The sequence below is a fragment of the Gobius niger genome, assembly GCF_951799975.1.
Source record: "Gobius niger genome assembly, chromosome: 3".
In the NCBI taxonomy this organism is placed as follows: domain Eukaryota; kingdom Metazoa; phylum Chordata; class Actinopteri; order Gobiiformes; family Gobiidae; genus Gobius; species Gobius niger.
The window spans coordinates 19,150,045-19,169,465 of NC_136854.1; the positions used below are offsets into that span (position 1 = coordinate 19,150,045).

The 19,421-nt window shown below is 40.5% G+C and overlaps 1 protein-coding gene across 1 annotated transcript; it reads right to left on the bottom strand.

Moving 5' to 3' along the window:
- Positions 1–259: 259 nt before the first annotated feature.
- Positions 260–19,185, bottom strand: LOC306961322 (calcium uniporter protein, mitochondrial-like). The gene is made up of 8 exons (XM_079554016.1): positions 18,850–19,185; positions 3,080–3,149; positions 2,179–2,346; positions 1,674–1,778; positions 1,421–1,581; positions 1,036–1,239; positions 674–790; positions 260–548 (listed from the first exon to the last, which is right to left on the bottom strand). Exons 1-8 carry the CDS (start codon positions 18,958–18,960, stop codon positions 471–473), a joined length of 1,014 nt encoding a protein of 337 aa, XP_079410142.1. The 5' UTR covers positions 18,961–19,185; the 3' UTR covers positions 260–470.
- Between the last annotated feature and the right edge of the window lie 236 nt (positions 19,186–19,421).

The window sequence follows — 19,421 nt, forward strand, 5'->3', positions numbered from 1 at the left end:
CGTTTTGCGTGCCCTCAGTCATGCCAAACGACCATAGACATTAGCATTTAGCCTCACCCAGCATATTCTTATAGCTCCAAACGAGGCGAAGTTAGAAGCGACCAAGCTCTTCCACGAGCACACACAAGACCAGACAGGTACGTATCAACTTGTCTAAGCTCAGGTAAGAACATCTCAGGAAAAACGGTGGCCTGTTCCTTTAAAGAGACAGTGAACTGTTCGCGCATAACCACATAAAAAGTCAGTTTCCTTCCAAAAGAGATTTATTAAACTTTTGACAGTGTTTTATTCCTTTTGCTAGCAGCTGTTATACTATTTTCCTTTTTTTTTTTTCAATGTATGCAGACTCAATTTTAGAACAAGCACAAGGTAATATATATTTTTTGCATTATCAAATAGGGACTGTAAACATATCAGAATGAAGAAGTTTGTGCAGGCATACTGCTGCCTGTTTCATAGTGTGATCATGTTTATGGCTTGATTTGAATCTGTTCCAGCGGCAGCTGAAGTTGAGTTGGATATCTCAGACGCCTCAGGTCATCCTCAACCTAAAAAAAAAAACACAGCCACTGCTTATTATTTGCACAATATAAGCGATGTGTTGAAACACATCTCACATGAAGCATTTCTTACTAAACTTGCTGAACAACTTGGAAAAAAGAGGTTAGCAGACCTGTGTCAGTTCTTCTTTTAGTCGGTTATACTGCCTCACGTTGAATTGTGCCTTAGAAGCTCCCTTGTAAAAGTAGCGCAGGAACTGTCTGTCCTTGGCATCTGCATACATGTAATCCTGAACAACAACAAAAAAGACACAAATTGAGAACGTTTCTGTAATGAAAAGAAAGTCACAAGTCCCCCGGCAGGTCAGTGACCCTTCGGAGAGCCAGTTGGAAAGGGCTGGCACATTGCTGGTTTCTCACAAGCTACTGGTTGAAGATGTGTGTCAAACATCATCAGCATAGATAAAAATCAAGTGAACTATGTCTACCTGCATTGTTTTGTTGAGTTATGGATATGGAGTGCACAAAGACTTGCCTGCTTGGTGAGGACGTAGTATGCGAAAGCCCCCATACTGGTGGCGTAAGTGATGAAATATGTGATGGGCTCCATGACGTCCCAGGCATAGACCCACCAGGTAAGCCAGGCCAGAGCCCCACCCTGAAGGGACAAAAAGGCCATCCCACCCCATAGAACCTTGGAGGAGTGGAACTCTGCTTTACGGGACAGTTCAGCCTTCATCTGAAACAAAGAAACTGAGTGACTGTCTATATTGTTATCTGTAATATTACAGCAGAACCAGTAGAGGGGTTACTGAAAAATGTGTTATTTTACAATAATATCTCAGCTTATCTAAATCTAAATATCCCTTTTTCCTCTTGGCTAAGGTTAATGATGCACGTAACTAAATAAGAGTTTTAACCTTCTCTAGAGGGGAAAGCTCTTGTCTGAGTGAATCCAGTTTCTCCAGCAGATGCCGTTCTTTCAGCTGGTGATGTTCTGGAAGGTTCAGGGCAGTGTGCAGCAGGTGAACCATATGCTTCATGTCGTCCACCTCTATAGCATGCTCGCTGGAGATGGCCACTGCAAAAGAAAGGCCATGTGCAACACCTCAACTTAAAGCTGTTTATGAAAAGTAGAATTTTATAATATTCCAATATCTTGAAATTGTGTACCCTTTTCAGGGGAACAGACATCATGCACAGTGTCACTGATGACGAGCTTGAAGCCCTTGTCGAGCAAAGTTTCTATGAGTGTGCTGTTTGCAACACGCTCTCCACCTGCAAACAAGAATACAAATAAATGAAATATGCAACCAGAATGTATAAGGAGTAAACCACTAAACCAAGTCTAAACTGGGACGAAACCAGTTCAACGTAGAGGTCACTTTGAAAATAAAATACTTTTAACCTAATTTAAAAATGTAGAAAGTACAGGCTATAAAATGTACTGAAGTAAAAAGTATTCATCATAAATTTACTAAGTCCACGACTGGTCAATGGTTTGTGAAATGATGTAACATATTCTGCTGGCACGGAGCCAGTTTTAGTATACTTAAGGCTGTGCTTCGAGCTTCCCCATTATGCTCAACTTGTAAAACTGGAAGCGTGGACAAAGTAAAGCCTGAGCATGCGAGTGATGTGGTTGCGTTTGGGAGCTATACGATTGTGCGTGTCCTACTCTTTGACAGCACAGAGGCTATGACTCCAGGATCCTCCTTTTGCAGATCTGTGATCAGGTCGCCCACATTCATCAGCATGGGCCGAAGGAAGAACACACACTTCTCATTTCTGGAGGGCAGCGGCACCTCTAGAACCAGACGATTATATTTATATTTCAGGGTCACATCTGCAACAAAGGGAAGGATAATGAGTGAAGCTACACCAAACGTTTACAGACAACAGTATTCCTGTTTTTACTGTGTATGCGATCATTTTAAGATTAATATTGCTTGCTAATAAGGTTGGCGCAGAAACGTGTGCCATTTAATATATCTCTATCTGTAGCCATGCAAATTGCTTTATGGATGAATTGTATAAAAACTCATTTTCATAAACAAGAACTCCCTTTTACTGGAGTAGAAACTAGTACAGTATAAATAAGTAGTATAATAGATGCAAGACACTTGCAGGATAATGTATATTTGTCTGCAATATCACTTCACTTTTAATCTGATTTTAAATCATTACATAATTATCTACCATTTATTATGGTTATTATTATTATGTACTTTTTGCATCCTTCTTGTTCTGCAAAGCACCTTTGATTCTAAACAATATCCTCAACAATGAACTTGCCTACATACAGGTGCTCATCATATAATTACAATATCATGAAAATGTGCATTTACTTATAAAACTAATGTATGAGACTCATTACATGCAAAGTGACATATGTCAAGCCTTTGTTTGTTTTAATTTTGATGATTATGGCTTAAAAAATATTTTTAATTTGGGGTTTTTACAAGGCTCAAAACACGAAGAATCAATTAAAACTAACATCTAAATATCACTTTGAAGGATCCTGTTACTGTGGGCTTGTCTCAAAGTTGTCCAATTTGAACGCAATAAGAATACATTACCACTAGAGGGAGATGCTGTACTGCAGAAGAAAGCCTGTTGCCGTCCAGGGAAAGTCCTTCTGTGCTGAATCTGAAAGGAGAGTTAAGGGATAGAAGTAAAACAAATAATGGTGCAGTGTCCCCATGCTGTTAAAGTACACCCTCCCTTGGTAAACTATGAATAGGCATTTGCGTAAACACTTGAGAAGGTTTCTGCAGCTGAGTGCAGTACTGTGGGCTGTGGACTTGCCAAGTGCTCTTTCACAAATGAATGAATTTATTTCATACAGCTGCTGCTCTTTTAATTGTGACTAAATCATGCTGTGGTTTGCTCGAATACATGATGCTGATTACACATTTCATTTAATTTTGTGTGGCACTAGAGCCACGTCATGAGCTATTGAACACATGCATTATTCTCTGGAAATAGACCTATGTTTCTATAGGGGCTGACATGACACATCAGACCATATACACACAAATAACAGATAGTGTTAAACTATAAAAACAACATGTTGAACATGTAATTACAGTGTTGATCCTGAAAGTTTCAAGTCCCCTCCTGTATTGAGAAACTAGTCACATATGCAAACAACATACTACATATATATAATTTTAAGTCATATTGATCTATTTCATTTTTTCCTAATAGAAATGAATACTTGCAGCTGATTCATGAACGTCAACATAGAAACATCTTTTAAACAAACCTCACCTCAAACAATTTATATAGAATTTTTTTTAAATTTAATTTGATCAGGACAATGCACATTAGTCTAAAAAAGAAGAGATGTCATGTGCCAGGTTAGAGCAAAAATGCTAATTTCCACCCACAGTCCCTGGACAGGTCGATGTTACACAATAACAAATGCTTTCCTCCCGTAACAAACAAAAATCTTTCATTGTCTCCTCCAAACTCTAAGCTACTGTTTCTGCCAAAGGAATGGCTGTACAGCTGACGATTATAAAGTCCCATGACGATAATTGAGATTGACCAAAGTAGGGGATGCAATTTCTTGTTTGTTTGTTTGTATATTTTATTTTCCCCATAGGGAAATTCATCCTCTGCATTTGACCCATCCTTTGATACCGCTGGGAAACACGTAAGTAGCAGTGGGCGACAGCAGTGCCGCGCCCGGTGAAGCAATACTCACTTCTTTCACTTTATATTTACAATATACTGTATATTCGAAAGAATCTCCAGTTTAGAATAAAACAGTTTAGCATAAACAAGAGAATGGTCTACCATGCCAGGCAAGCAAAAATTGCTCAGCCCTATGCTCATATGATTTTTGACCCAATTTTCTATGCAAACCATGACGCTTTGTGGGCTGCTTTTGATCTCATCAAAGCTGACTAGTCTCACAGTATTCCCAGTAGAAGAGCATAATAATAGGACAACACTTTTAGAATGTCCTTAACTCTCAGTCACCCCTTAATAAAGTTATAGTTTGGGCCCCTCGCACAAAAGTGTGCATAAAATGTACAAAGCCAAAAGAAGAATTTATATTTTGTTAAACTTTCTTTGCACATCTGCATTGTTTATCTGCTATACTTATCGTTACCTACTAAAAATGAAAACAGTTAATTCTATTGGGAAACTTATCAATCAATAAATCAATCAATAAATAATAATCTTGCTGCATATACTGACAGCACAGGTCCCTACACACTGTCCAACTTTTGTTCTTCATTAATATAAAATGGTGTGGCTGCTGAACGCTGACTGCGACACAAAACCAATGCATAGGTAAGAAGACATCCCATTTACAATGCCATTAAATGCACTTTACAGCCAGTACCTGGGCCACATTTTACATTCAGACCAATGGAACCAAGCTAATGTGAAAACAGGCATCAGCTGTTTGTCTCTTTGAATGAATCAAAGTGTGTGAGTGTGTGTGTGTGTGTGTGTGTAGTAGTAGTAGTAGTAGTAGAATCAGTGACCACTCTAACAGCTGAGTGACTGCAGGCACTTCATATGCTGTGTGCTCACCGCTGGCCCAGGCACTAAATCAACACGACGTGGCCACTGTGGCGGAGAAACAGCTCTGATAAATTGCAGTAATTCCAGCCAAATTCATAACCCCATGTCTCTACAGTCCACGGCACAATGTGTATTAATATTCTACCGTAAACAGCAGCCTCGTATGCAGCACTGGTGAAGCAAAAAAAAGGTTTAGAATAAACAGGGGAGAATAGTCTGGCGTGCCAGGCTAGCAAAAAAAACAAACGAATTAAAAATAAAAATGAAATAGTGCCAGTTTTAAAGTCAGCGGGGAAAACACTAAAAGGGACTGATAACGGTAAAATTGTTCAAATTCACAAACACATATGTCTCCCCCGGTGAAGTATCTTACATCCTATGTTAAGTGTGTTGTTTGTGATTATCCGCCAGCTATGTGTTTTCTGCCACCACACGTACAATACATTTTATCAGTGAGACCCAGCTTTCTTCTCAAAGGAATAAAATAAGGAAACCGTTGCAGGCACAGTAGGGTTACAGTTTGGTAAAATATGGCAATTCTGCGCTGAGACAGCTGTCCACATTCTGCTCATTTATTTGTTTTGCACAGAACAAGCTTACCATGTTTTCAACCCCAACAGATACCCCCCAAATGAGAGTGAAGAAGGCCCTCTTTTAAAAAGGCAAATAAAATAAAACAAAATAAAGCTTATGACACGCGTTTAAACAGAAATACAAAGGATTGCTAATTCGTAGGAAGCAAGCATGTAGTAAAAAAAAAAACTGACTGAGGGCAATGGGGCAGGACATATAAATGACCCCATTAAAAACTGCAACAGTCAGCTTTTTGCAGTGATTTATACATGATACATGGTCATTCTAGAAAAGGTGAAGTCTCCGTTTTTAGCAGCAAAGTGTATCCATTCCCATAAAGCGGTGAATTTATCTGGACATTGCAGGCCAGTCTTTCATGGTATGTTATTCACTGCTTGACCCTAACAAGCTGCATCAAACACAACAACAGTGTCATTACTTGAAACCCCCGAACACCAACTTCTAAATGACAACATTCGCTTTTCTATAATATACAGGAGTCATATTTCTTGCACTGAAACTGAAAACTGAAACCGCTTTGTTTACAAATGAGATTTACTGTACTGCAAACTCTCCGCAAAATGCCCTGTTCTGTGGAAAACATAAGGGCTTCATTTTCAGAAATTCATATAAATTATTAATCCTTCCTATTCGGATTTTTTTGGCATTTTACTCAAAGGTTTTCAAAAGTATTGGCTGTTTAAGAAATGTTTCATCTCTTAAAACAACCACTTCCTGGTAAAAAAAAAGAAAAAAAGAAAAAAAGTATCTAAACTCTCAAACAATTGAAAGTACAAACAAACAAGGAACTTATAGTATGATATGGAACTTGGCAAAACATTTTTACGACACAGTGAGCCGGGACCTGAAACATGCCCAGGCAGACAGGAAAATGAGAGCCAACCACACCCGTGCACGTGTTTGGAGACATCCATGACACGACCCGCTGAGGAGGAGCCTCCTTCACTAGAATAGAACTGTCCATTGTCAAGTCTTTTATACTCACAAAACCAGGGCCAGTAACATGAACCCACTGTGCTAAAATATAACTCCACTCGCCTAAATCAGAAATTAAATAATAATCGTGGATGGAAAAAATCTAGCAAATGAGAAGCTTGGAGGGAAGTGTTGATTGAATTACCGCACAGTGACTGCATAGCATTGAAATGTATGAACTAGAGCAGGGGTGGGCAAGTTTGCGTCGTGGAGGGACGATTTGCATCATTCCCAAAACACCTGGGCTGAACCTCAACATCGAAGCCTAAAGTAAAGAACGATTTTCTGCAAATGCCACTGAGGTTTTACATCAGTGGTTCCCAAGTGGCAGGGCTTTGGGACCCACCATTACCCTCAGATGACAAGCCTGAGGAACCAACTGTCATTTGTCATATATCGTATAAAATATTGTATTTTCCACACAAGTTTTTGTTGAACAAGCAGTAGATTTCCCTTTAAGACTGAAATGATGTTCAAAACAACCCAATAACATTCATTTCAACAGACACAGTTAGTGTTTTCATGTTTCAAATGGGAAATACTGAATAAAAGTTCCCTATAGACCCACTGAAAATGGTTCCGTGACCCACTTTTGGGGTCCCGACCCATCAGCAGAGAATCACTGTTTATAATTATATGACCAAGTGGGATGTTCTGACATTTTTAAAATACTGACACAATTTCTCGCATTTTTAGACTACTTTAACAGGTATTTGATCTCTTATTTGCACAATAATATTTCTCTAAATCATCTTGGGGGCCAGAGGTTCTGTGCTGGAGGGCCGAACTTGGCCCCCGGGCCTGACGTTGCCTACCCCTGAACCCCTGAACACTTTTTAAAGTCTTGACTTCGCTCTTTCAAATGCAAAAACACATCTCTATCAGTTTTCATCCCAGAGATATCGGCTTTAATCGGTGCTAGATGGGCCGATGGCCGATTTAGGAAAATCCCCAAATGGGCCCGATATATCGTCCGGCTGATATATCGGTTGACCTCTAGTATAAACTTACATCCACTGATATTCATAATCACCCTGTGCTTCATTTAACTGATCCACTGTTTACTAATGTTTAAAGCAGAACTAAGTAACTCATGCCCAATTCTAGAGACCATAAGCACCACTGCAGGTGTCGTAGCATGTTGCGTTTTTATACTCATTAAATGTCCGTGAGAGTAAATACTACGCTGCTAGAAAAGACAAAGGGAGAGAGGGATATTGTACATTAAATTACACAATGGAAATAATTTTTTTCACTCAAACTTGGCAGTAAATACTGTTTAAGTGGCGCTTGCCCGCAGTTAGCCTTGCCCGTTGGCTTCTTCTTCATGATTCTATTTGTGTGAATTGGGGCCTCTGACCCGACGCAGGGAAAGCTGGAAGTGTGTTTTTCTGACCAGAGACACCAGGGGGAGATGAAAGACCCCCCATTCATCCCATTAACACTTGTATTGCCCCCAGAGGGACTACGGAAAGGATTTATTAAAGGCAAACAAGTTACTTAGTACTGCTTTAAACAACGTGAAGAGCCTGAACAAACTAGAAAAGAAACCACTACTCAAGGTTAAAAAAATACTGCGTTATCCGTATTTTTAAACCATTTGCAAGTGTGTTCCCTTCTTCTCCTATACATTCTCACATCTAATCCATATTCCAGAGCCAGGCAGTCACCGTTATGCATCGCCCTTCACACACTTGGATCAACTGGGAAATTCAGCTCCATCTGCTCCTCATCATCGAATCATTGCCGTCGTCTCAGCGCAAACATCTGAGCTCGTATTTACCCCTTTAGCTCTTCGTTGGTTATTTACGCCAATGGGGGGAGAGAAGACAGATAGTGAAAGCTGGTGACAAACGGTCCTCCTCCCTCTACTTTTCCTCTGCGCTGAATATCAGGGTTAGCCCCTCTCTCTCTCTCCCTCTCCCAGCGGGTCACTCATTACAGACCCCTGTCAGAGTTGAGCTATGTCCCAGTGAAAGCTCGCCCTCTCACTCTCCTTCCTATAGGCGTCCCCCTCTTTATTGCTGTGGAAAAGGGTCATGATTTGAATCAGGGATGACATGTCTGACGGCACAGGAGATTAAGGCCAAGATGACTTGCATGTTGCAGGCACGTGGCATATCAAGCAGCAGAGAGGCAAAGAGGTGTGTGATCAATAAGTCCATAAGCTGTGATGAAGAACGAAGGAAGACAACATAAGGATTGTTCATCTGTCGCCACAGGACATGCTACGGTTTGTAGTTGTAGTGGTTTAAAAAAGAAAAAAAAGAGGGAAAAAAGCTGAACAGGACACCTGGGGCAGGTTCACGACCCATTAAAAGTGGTTCCATGACCCACCTTTGGGTCCTGACCCACCAGTTCAGATCCACTGAGTTTGGTCTCCGGGCTTGGAGGCCTGCACTAGCATTAATTAAGACTTGAACTTCTCCACTTCGAGATCAATAAAGTCAGATCTCATCTTATCTGTATTGGGGGCAGGTGCAGGGATTGTGGATGAAGGAGAGAGTTCTCGATAGATAAGAATCAGAATTGTTTCTATAGCCATTGTTAGTGAACCAGTTCTCTAACTAGGAATTGTTTTCAGTTCAATCGCGCAACATGAAACATATAACATATAACACATAAGTTGGATAAATAATAAACTATACAAATTTTAAAACAATAGACTAAAAGGGCATCCACAAAGTGTACAGATGTACAGGTGCATTAAGTGATAGCAGCAGATATCAGTGTGGACAAACCACATAGTCAAATGCTTGTGATTAAAGTTACATCCATTTCAGAACTTGTTTGTAGAGCTCTTATCCACAGGGTTGGCAGGTTTAAAGACCCTGCGGACATATTTTCCCCCAAGTAATTGTAATCTTTAATAATTGCAGTCGTTGTGATTTGCTAATTGCAGCCATTGAAAATGGGCTTTTAATTCAATTGAGATTAACTATGCAACCCTAAAGTAATGTACTATATCATGTTACGGACAGGCTTTTACAACTTCCTGATCCAATTGTTGCAAAAACATTGTTGTGAATTAGTGACGACTAGACTACACTGAAGGGAACTGAACTTTTTCTTGCTGCAGGCAAGAAGCAAAATGTGTTAAAACCTTGAACTGTAAAATTTATAGCAGTTGCAGCAGTAAGAAGTATTGTTGGGATTGTAAATTGTAGGTGTTGCTACAAAAATGAAAAAAACTGCACAATATATCGCCAATTACTGTCACTGTAATATAAACTGAGAGATGCAATATGTTTCAAAATCCCTGCTCTGCTTTAAATACAGCATAAAGAAATGTGTGATTACTTATTACTACAGCAAAAGTTCACTTTTAGTCATTTAGTCATTTTTTTCAGTTAGTTTAGTTAAATTATGGACTCGTTTTGGTGCTAATAAAGCGTTTTTGAGTCTTGTTTTGACACAATAAAAAAAAAAAAAAAAGGGGGTTAAATTTAACAAAACGTATTGCAATATTCAAGAAAGCCAAACCGTGCAATTGTAATGTGTATCATTTTGGTTTGAATAATTTGTATCACATTTGTCATCTTACCGCACTACACTGGAAAATGACTCTTTAAGTTTGCATAAAGCGCCAGTCACGCCGTCTTTGCAACAACCAACTGCTTGTTAAAACACACCATTAGGGATAGACTACCCTTTTAAAACACACAGCATAAGAAAATGGCAACCACCGTCACAGAGAATAGATTGCCATCATCCATCTAGCCGCCTGCTACGCTGAGCAGGACTCTAGTTATTCTCAATTTCAAGGACCATGTCGGACTTTTGGGTAAATTGCTACAATTACACTCACGAAACTGAGCAGCACTTGTGTTTCACACCGATCTCAATGGACCCAAAAACAGTTTGAGCTGATGGCTCACTGTGCAGGAATATGTAATCACGTTACCTTGCAATAAACGGCAAAGACCAGTCGCATAAAAAGAAAAGAAATATTGCAGGCCATGCGTTTTTAAAGCCACATTTTTCTGCAATGTAAGGTAGAGTAAAGGAAGACAGTCCACGTTCTGAGATAATTAAAGCCACATTATGTAACATTTCACCCCAAGAATAGCATGGGTGTAGGACATCACCAGCTAGTCTCCTTACGGGGATGTCACTTTGTCCAATTCGTCCCAGTCACTTGTCCAATTCACCCTCTTTCAGAAGTATTTTTTCCCTGCTTTCTCCGGCAATCAGCACCAGTCCCAAAGTGCCTCTGCAACTAGTGGTTTACAAATACTGTATAGACAAATGTTAGGTTTATACACCTGGTCTGCCTTTTTGGACAACCTGTAGCAAAAAAAAATATAGTATTGTTTACATTTATTCTCACTGAGCTACATGAGTGTGACTCCCGATTGATTTCTTAAATATAAGTCCATTTGAAGCTTCATTCAAGCAGGCCTTACAAGTGCAGCTGCAAAAGTGTACAGTATTCTTACACACAGAGCTTTTTTTTTTTTCTAAATCAATTGAAATTCCTCCCAGGCGTCCCCATGACAACACCAAGATGGCTCCCAGTTCAGTATGGCTCTGTCCCAACACTGGCACTAAGCCCTGAGGTACACTTCCACAGCAGCACATCTGTTGGAAGAGCAGTGAAGAGGGACCACATCCATCAGAACTGTCCCACACACGTCTTATAACAGAAGCGAGAAAACAAGCAATTCTCTCGCCTAGAGGATCATGCCCTGACAAAACTGGATATATACATTGTGGGGTAAATGCTTTACGTCGCATTCTAACATGGCTGATGCCGTTTTTGTGTTTTTTGGAACCCATAGCAGCTATTAGCCCAAAACCTCTGCCAATGTTTTGTTGCTAGGAGTGAGAACTGGATCTTATTATTGAGAAACAGAACTCACAAAACTACAATGCTTAAAGCCAATTCATCTTTTATCTCTTTCAGATGGTTGAGCTGAGCAAAATATGCTTGGGCTTGGCAGAGAAGGGGGCAAAAGAAGTATAATTTATGGTTAACATATTCCACAATAACATAGCATGATTTTGAATTCATACACTTGCTACTTAACTATTGCTTCTTTTGATTAAGTCAAAGAATAAAGGTTCTGTGCAACCTTCCACTTTTCCGCACCCATGCAGAGTCACAAAAAACCCTCTCTAACTAATTGGATCATTTATTTATTACAGACTCACTCTAAACATTTTGGGCTTCCATCAGCACATTTCCCCTCACTGCCGTCTACTACCCTGCACAAATGTGGACTAATGAGGTCGATTAAGTCTAAATAAAAATGAGCATGTCGTGGGATCGGACAAAAGGAGGAGTGGTTGTGTGGTCGTGCGCTACACCAAGATAAGACATGCAATACTTTTAACACACTACCTTTGTGAATGGATCTAGAGGGCATCTTGTCAAATGCAATGTTCGTCTTTCGGGGATTGACTAGGCCATTCCAGCTTAATTTCCCTTCGCGGCAATCAATTCTCAGTCTAATAGATGCGGCTTTATAGATTGTTGTTTTGCTGGAGGGAGCACATGCTGTTTTGGACATTACCCTTGTGACAACAGGTACCGAATTCATTTAGAAAATATCCAGCCACAGCAACCCATTCATCAATAGCATGGACTTGTCTGATACTGAGAGTCCATTATCAAGTGGGATGTTGTTTGGCTTTTGACTGGATTTTAATATGCAGTGTAGCTAAAGGTGGGGGACAAATATACAAGGAAATGATCCAAGACAGAATAACAACCTGAATTTGATCAGAAGCGCAACCTGGATTATATGAGCTAATTGTTTTTGGGAAATATTTGAGAGAACTCAGACAAATTGTGAATCTTTCCATCACAATTTCAGCTTAATTGGTATTGGTATTCAAGCTGCAAGCAGCCACGATATAGTACTCCAGTCCTAGACTCATAACTCGTTTTCTAAGTCTGGGACTCTGACTTGAGGTTCAGGCTAGAGGATGCACACGTGTGGACCAAACTTTCATTTATTTCTGTATCTGTATTTAATCGCGAAAGATCTGAGATTAACAATCTCATTTCCAGGGTAGTCCTGGCTCCAGAGGGGATCCTTCAGGGCCAGGACTACTTGACCGATTTAGCTCTTCCCCATGGTACCACCAACCTCTGAATACACTTTTGAACAAGACTTTAAATTACAGATATAAGATTGATTGGACACCGTTTGGAAAATAGTAAGAATACTTTTCTTAAAATGGGCTGTACTTGTGACTCAAACTTGGACTCACTTTTAGGTGATAGTGACTGGACTTTTTTACTAAGGACTAGTAACTTGAGGCCATGAACTTGACACTTGATTCGAATCAAGCAAATTGGTAAGAGGTCTAAGCCAAAATCGGATGTCCATCAGCGTCCACCATGATAAGAAGTGTCCGAATAGTGCTGTCAGTGAGGAAGGAGGGAGGGAAAGGAGTATGTGCTTCCTATCATATCTCCTTTAGCATAGGGACCTCTGGAGGTTCCTCACCAGTGGTTAGGAGCTATGTGCCATCCCATAAGCCACCATGCCGCATAACCCCCCCACCCCACCCTTGAGTGAATCATGCTGTTGATTGACAGGCACACATTTAATAAAAAAAAAAGTACTGCACAAGCCAAAATGTCATAAAAGTGACTAAATAAATGTTAGAGTAACCACACCACAGTCACATCTCACTGTTTTAAAGAGCCGCCTCAGTGAATGGCCTAAATGAAGGCAGTTTGTGCTTTTACTTTCATTTAGAGGGAGCCAGAGCCACATGGCTAATTTGCATACATGAAGGAGCAGCCCTCACTGTGTTAATGCGGCATCTTTCTCTGAGCATGAACCAAAAGACAGCATTTAGTGGAATATTTGAGCAGAGCGTTTTTATTTCTGTGATGAGTGTAGCTGTGGAAGGCAAGTCTGAAACAGCTTTACATCTGTGGCTGTTTTCTGTGTGGCTTCATATCATTAATGTGGTTCATGTTTGAGTAATTAAAGTCAGTGACCAGCAGTACATTTTATTGCAGTCCAATACTATACGGTGAAACAGCTGTTGGTGATGTCACTTCCCCTGTTGTTTCAACTGCTGGGTGAGGACGGTCAGATTGTTCAAGCGCAGCTGAAGCTCTAGTTAATAACTGCATAGGGACCTGACAATTGACCTTGACACGTGACAAGGGGATAGGAGCTAGGATCAGGACATAGGAGCCATTACTGTAGGGATTCAGATCCAGCCCTAGTGCATTTAGAGCCCTGCGTTGTTCTTTGTCCTTGTTGATCCATTGTCTATGTCCACATTCATTTGAGTGTTCTGTAACTTTTTGCCAGCGACTCCTCGGGTCTTGTTTTGTTTCTGCGGTTTTGTACATTTCCAGACCTTGTGATTTGGTTTTCTTACCCTTTTGGATCTGCACATTAAAGTCTGCATAACAATATTGCATTTGGGTCTATTCTCACTCACCCACGCTGCCAGACACAAAATTATTTATGCTACATTAACCATCAACAAAATTAAAACTACATACAACGTCGAGCAAAACAATTTTTCCCCTCCGGATACTGGTAGTAAATTTGGTCTGGCATCATCTAAGGAACCCCGTCACAATTATAAACGTAGCTGGATAAAATGATTACCAGTGGCCTCAGTCGCCTCATGGGAGCCGTGCGTGTTACTTAATCCCATCATAGACAGTTATCAATGTTATTAGCCTTTATTCCTCTGAGCGTTATGGGTCAGGTCACTGTGGCGAGGCATAGTGCCAAGGGCTCTGAAATTGAATTCTATATTTCTTTTATTACCCTGTGCTGGGGCACCAAGGGAGACATCAGTTCCTCACCAGTACACAAAACAGAACACTTACAGAACCACTCTTGTATTGACTGTAAGAGACTGCAACAGTATGAAACGTACTTCCTAAAATACTATGGTTTTATCGACACAGCACCAACATATCAGCATGTCATTCAAAGATTTATTGGACAACAGCAAAAAAAAAAAACACGTACCAAACTATTACAAGGCCAGGTAAGATCAGTTTTGAGGCACAAAAGAAAAAGAAATAATAATATCTCCGTTTCAGTGCAGCCAGCATAAATAAATTACTTTTTAAATTGTAATTGTGATTAATATTCATGGAATGAAAAAAAATTATCCCAAACTTTATAAACCGAAAAGTTATCAAAGCAGTTACTAAAGCATTTTGCAGTTTTGGCTCATTTATGGCCAGTAGTTGTTTGATTTTTTTTTTTTGTCAGGACGTTCCGTTCCATCAGTTCTTTCAGTTACCATTGGGTCATTAATTGGAAGCATTTGCACAATAAATGGCACACCATGCAGTTCTGTGAATGCTGGACATTCAGAAAACACGTTGACTGGCAGCAGTGAAGCTTCTTGTCAGGCATGTCAGTACCGGTGACAGACGGCAAATGCAGCCAAGTGCAACACACAAATGTCAGGGCTCTCGTGGCTAATGGCAGTTTTTCGTTCACATATTCCAAAAACAAATACGTAGATGTGGCTTTTGTTCTATTAATAAAACTGTATTTCAACACAAAGCAGATGGCATCACAGGTTTTAACAGCGCAAGAGGCAGTAACCAGAATCTGCTGGTGGGAATTTTGCTCAACAGTGCCGTTACGATTGATGTGGAGAGTTTCCAATGTTTTCACAGACAGTGGGATGGTAACAAATAGTAAACCATAAGAAAAATAAGATTTAATTGAATTATTGAGTGAAGAAAAATAAATGGACAGCGTGAGAAAGCATACAAATTACTTCATAATTAACAGAGGGCAGCGATTTGCAGCTCCTGATTAAGAATTCTTCCTGCATGAAGACGACCACTGACTTGATGATAGAAGATTGCTGCACAGCTAATCGCAATCGAATTCAAATTGCAATATTTTGCCAATGCTCCTACCCTTTACAAACAAACAAATATCTTGTCTCCGTGCTTCTTTTTTTTACCTCGAAAACATGTTTGGAAATGCGTGGAATTTTAATTCTGCATTTATAGTCTTCTCTCAAATCCTCCTGAAAGTTTCTTAAACATGTGCCGTTCCCTGAATCTTGATCTTGAACGTCACAAATCTCATCCTAATGGCAAAAAAAAAAAAATCTATGTTCTTTGCCATTGCAGTCCTTAGCTCGTGGTTTACGCCAGTTTCGGTCCATATGTGACAGTTGTGAAGCTGAATTATTTTTGAGAACTGGCGAAAAACAATATAAAACCAATGCAGCTGTGAGGAAAAGCTTTCCTTTTCTCCCAAAGTCGGAAATGTCTCTGCAACAGAACTTATCTCCCCGGTCGTGTCTGCAGTGGCACTCAAGGCTAACATCCCACGTTAGACAGCTCCATCGCCGCGGTGAATGGCTCCTCAATTTACAGCCGTGAACAAGCACCATAATAAGACTGCAAAATTACAATAAAACATTTGTCTCATGGTTATGGATAAGGAGCTTATGCTGTCAGACGGGCAGAGCTCAGTAGTCATTTCAAATCTCCTCACATCGTATTAGAAACCATCAGACCAGTGAGTTCTAAAGAGCCACACGAGAATTAGATACAAGATACTTTTTTTTCGGGGGGGAAATCTAATTTTGCATTCCGCACACTCGCACAGTGGGTAGTATTCTCCATAGCATTCGTCTCTCTTATCGCTCCACGTTCGAACAGCATTGTCTAACCCATGTTTTTATCTGTATAGTGAACATATTTTATTTTCTCAAAATTGAGCACGACCTTGCCATGCCCTGCTTTCATTATATGTCTTTAATGTGCCGCACCATGTTGGAAAAACTGACAAATATCGTCATTATGTATAGATGTGCGATTAATGTTTTAAACTCAGGATTCAGTTTGCCGTGCACCTTCTACACACTTCCAGGAGCATTCATATTTGAGTAAAAACTAATGATGCATTTCAGAACATACTCGTATAGGCCTAAACAACAGGGTGAGCAGGTTTCAAGTAGTGCAATAAATGTATTTGCTCTGAAGTAAATGTCTCAGTCAACGCATGCTACCAAAGTAATCCAACACCCACTCACACGGCATTGGCTTGAATTTAGGCGACACTCCAGTGTGTCCAAAAGCAGTGGTTCTCAAGTGGTATAGCGTCGGGGCCCGCCTTCCCCCTACAATGACAAGCCCTGATCCAAGCATTACATTAATTATATCTGAAACAGCTGTTTTTCCACAAATCACTGTTGAATTAAAATTAAATAATCCTATGAAGCTGAAATCATGAACCACTCAATGGACTTAGGAATGTTCTTTTTACTTTTCTACATCATACATATTGAAAGAAATGTCCCCCAGGAAAGGCGACCAAGTGAAAAAGGTTCCCTGACCCTGACACCAGTTGACGAACCACTGTCATCATGTGATTTGAGAGCCTGTGTGCAGCGTCCAGCTCGCCCAAAACCACGTTGAGTGAGCACACGTTTGTAAGGGTGTAAAGCTCAAGCAGGTGCATTGATTTTTCATTTTCTAAAAGAAATACAAGCTTGTTTTACTTCACTCGACAACAGAGAGCAAAAACAAAGAGCAAAACTTCAACTTTCAAAGCAACAACTCAAAGTGGTATGTTTACAAAAGCAGTTATCCAAATGCACTTGACCCGAATCATCTGCCAAGTGTGTTAAGTCTTACAACACCCAATTTAAGCGTTGACTTAACCCACTCCTGCCCAAACAGTGTGCCGCCACATGAGAGTTCATTAAGTTGTGCCTCGGAAAATGATCCATTTTCACCTGGTCACCTGGTCTTTCACCTGTCTTTATTCCATTCCTACAAGATAATCAGCTTTATGTTTCATAAAACAAGTGCCGGTTTCACACAGACTGAGTAAATTGAGTCTAAATTTCTCATTATATTTCAATAAATATACTTTTGTTACATATGTCTGCCATGCCATGAAACACTGGCCGTTTGATGGCCCAGTTTGATGACGACAGTGAACTGAAAGCTGTTGTGACCATCATGTATAGACAGAGACACATGAATGAGTTTTTTTTTTTTTTGGGGGGGGGTTCCCAACCAAGGGATCTGCAAAAATATTATTCTGTATGCAATGTAATGAAGGAAACTTCATTACATTGCATATTTTGAAGGTAAGAAACTGATGTAAAATAGCAACACTATAGTTCCCATTTTACACACATTCTTAAAGTCGCTCTCTTAGTCACTGTACATGCCGCCGGCCGGAGAGCGTCATGAGTCACAGACAAGCTCAGACAGTAGAGACTGTTACTCTTTCATCACTCTGAAGATGGAAATCTATGAAGGGTTGAATTCAACAATATTTTTGCACCGATAGAGCCCAGCTCAGCAAGCCATGTCTGTCCACTTGACCGAAATAACAATAAAAGAAGCATATCGGCCTACTTATAAAAGAAGACGTGATAGCAGCAGGATGTGGTGGACAGTCCAGAGCTGCATGGCTGAGCACAGAGGGCAATGTTCAACTCCTGAAATCCTTTAGCGTCTTCCTCGGAACCATTTTACACTGTGAAAGCGGTAGCATGCATGTTTTCCAAACAATGTGAATTAACAGGAAGCTGAAGGCTTGATGCCAGCTTTGTATCATAATCACTGCAATTAGGAATCATTTTTGTCAGGAGGCTTTATGTAGGCTATCAATGTGCTTGTTTATTTATTTGAATTTTTCTCTGTGTAAGTCCAAAGCACATCTATTCTGCCACATGTGCACTCTGTCAAAACAGCTCAAAGAAACAGCAAACACTGTGCAAGCACATTTTAGACCTATCAGCAGAGACAGCCCCTTTGGTCTTATAGTGCTGGTATGCATCTCAGGCTGCTATAAAATGGAGAGGGGGAAACGATGTTCACGCATAGTTTTAATGAAGTTAAGTCAGGACAGAGTGTTGCTGAGTAATAAAGATCAAACAAGAATGTAAAGACAAAGTCTATGTTGCTCTGAAAAGCTGTTGCCATCGGTGCACAGTAATAAGTTGGAGTAAGTTTAAGAGGCCTAATACTCCTTGAGTCAAAATTCCTAAAGCAACGACATGCCGAGCACAGTGAAGTAGTTTCCCCCCTCTTTTCTTTTTTGTTAAAAAAGGGATGGGCTGATCTAAATAACCTGGCGTCAGCTTTAGCGAAGCTACTTTCAATCTCTGATGTCACAATACCAATGCAGCGCGTAGCATCAAGCCAAAAGTTACACAACGAACATATCACTGCATTTTGCAAAACCTGTAGGAAATACTTTGGAAAGAGTCTACCCAGTATATGTAGTTAAAGACAGATAGTTACCTGGTTGTGTAAAAATGTGAGCGGACGGGCAGTTTTGAGAACGGAGTGAGAAGACTGAAGCGCGCCCAGAAGTCCCGTGGCAACTTTACCAACCATCCGCGACGAAGCCATGTCCTGCCTGTTTTCCGATCACTGTGGCGTTAGCGGCATTACTTTACAGCAGGTTTGTAGGAGGGATGTGCTCCTGTGCTCCGTGTTCAGTCAGTGCTGGCGGAAGGCTGTAAATAGGAGAAGAGACATATGCGCTCCGGGGCAGAGAGAGGGCGGTGCAGGGAGCAGGGCTGCATACCATTTCCTCCTGACTGACTAAGCTCAGGCTGCTGCCTTTTGTCTAATAACTCCCCTCTGTGTTGATGTACTACACAAACCTTCCAGCAGGGGCCGAAGCACTGCCCTCACACACACACAATGCAAGTGGATATGTGCACAGTGCTATGGTACAGTGGAAGTAAAAATGCAGCTTCTGCAGCAAAAGTTTGCTTTTAATTTCCTCCCTGATCTGTGAGGGTCCAGTCAGGTGAGAACTCCAGACATGCAGAACTATTCTGTACAGAGAGTCAGGTGTTTTGCAC

Excerpts from the sequence above, each read along its gene's own strand:
- LOC306961322 (XM_079554016.1), bottom strand. The coding sequence starts at position 18,960 with ATGGCTTCGTCGCGGATGGTTGGTAAAGTTGCCACGGGACTTCTGGGC. Across the intron at positions 1,582-1,673 it reads TGTCTGTTCCCCTGAAAAGG|TGGCCATCTCCAGCGAGCAT; the intron begins GTACACAATTTC and ends TTTCTTTTGCAG. Across the intron at positions 1,240-1,420 it reads AGCTTTCCCCTCTAGAGAAG|ATGAAGGCTGAACTGTCCCG; the intron begins GTTAAAACTCTT and ends TCTTTGTTTCAG.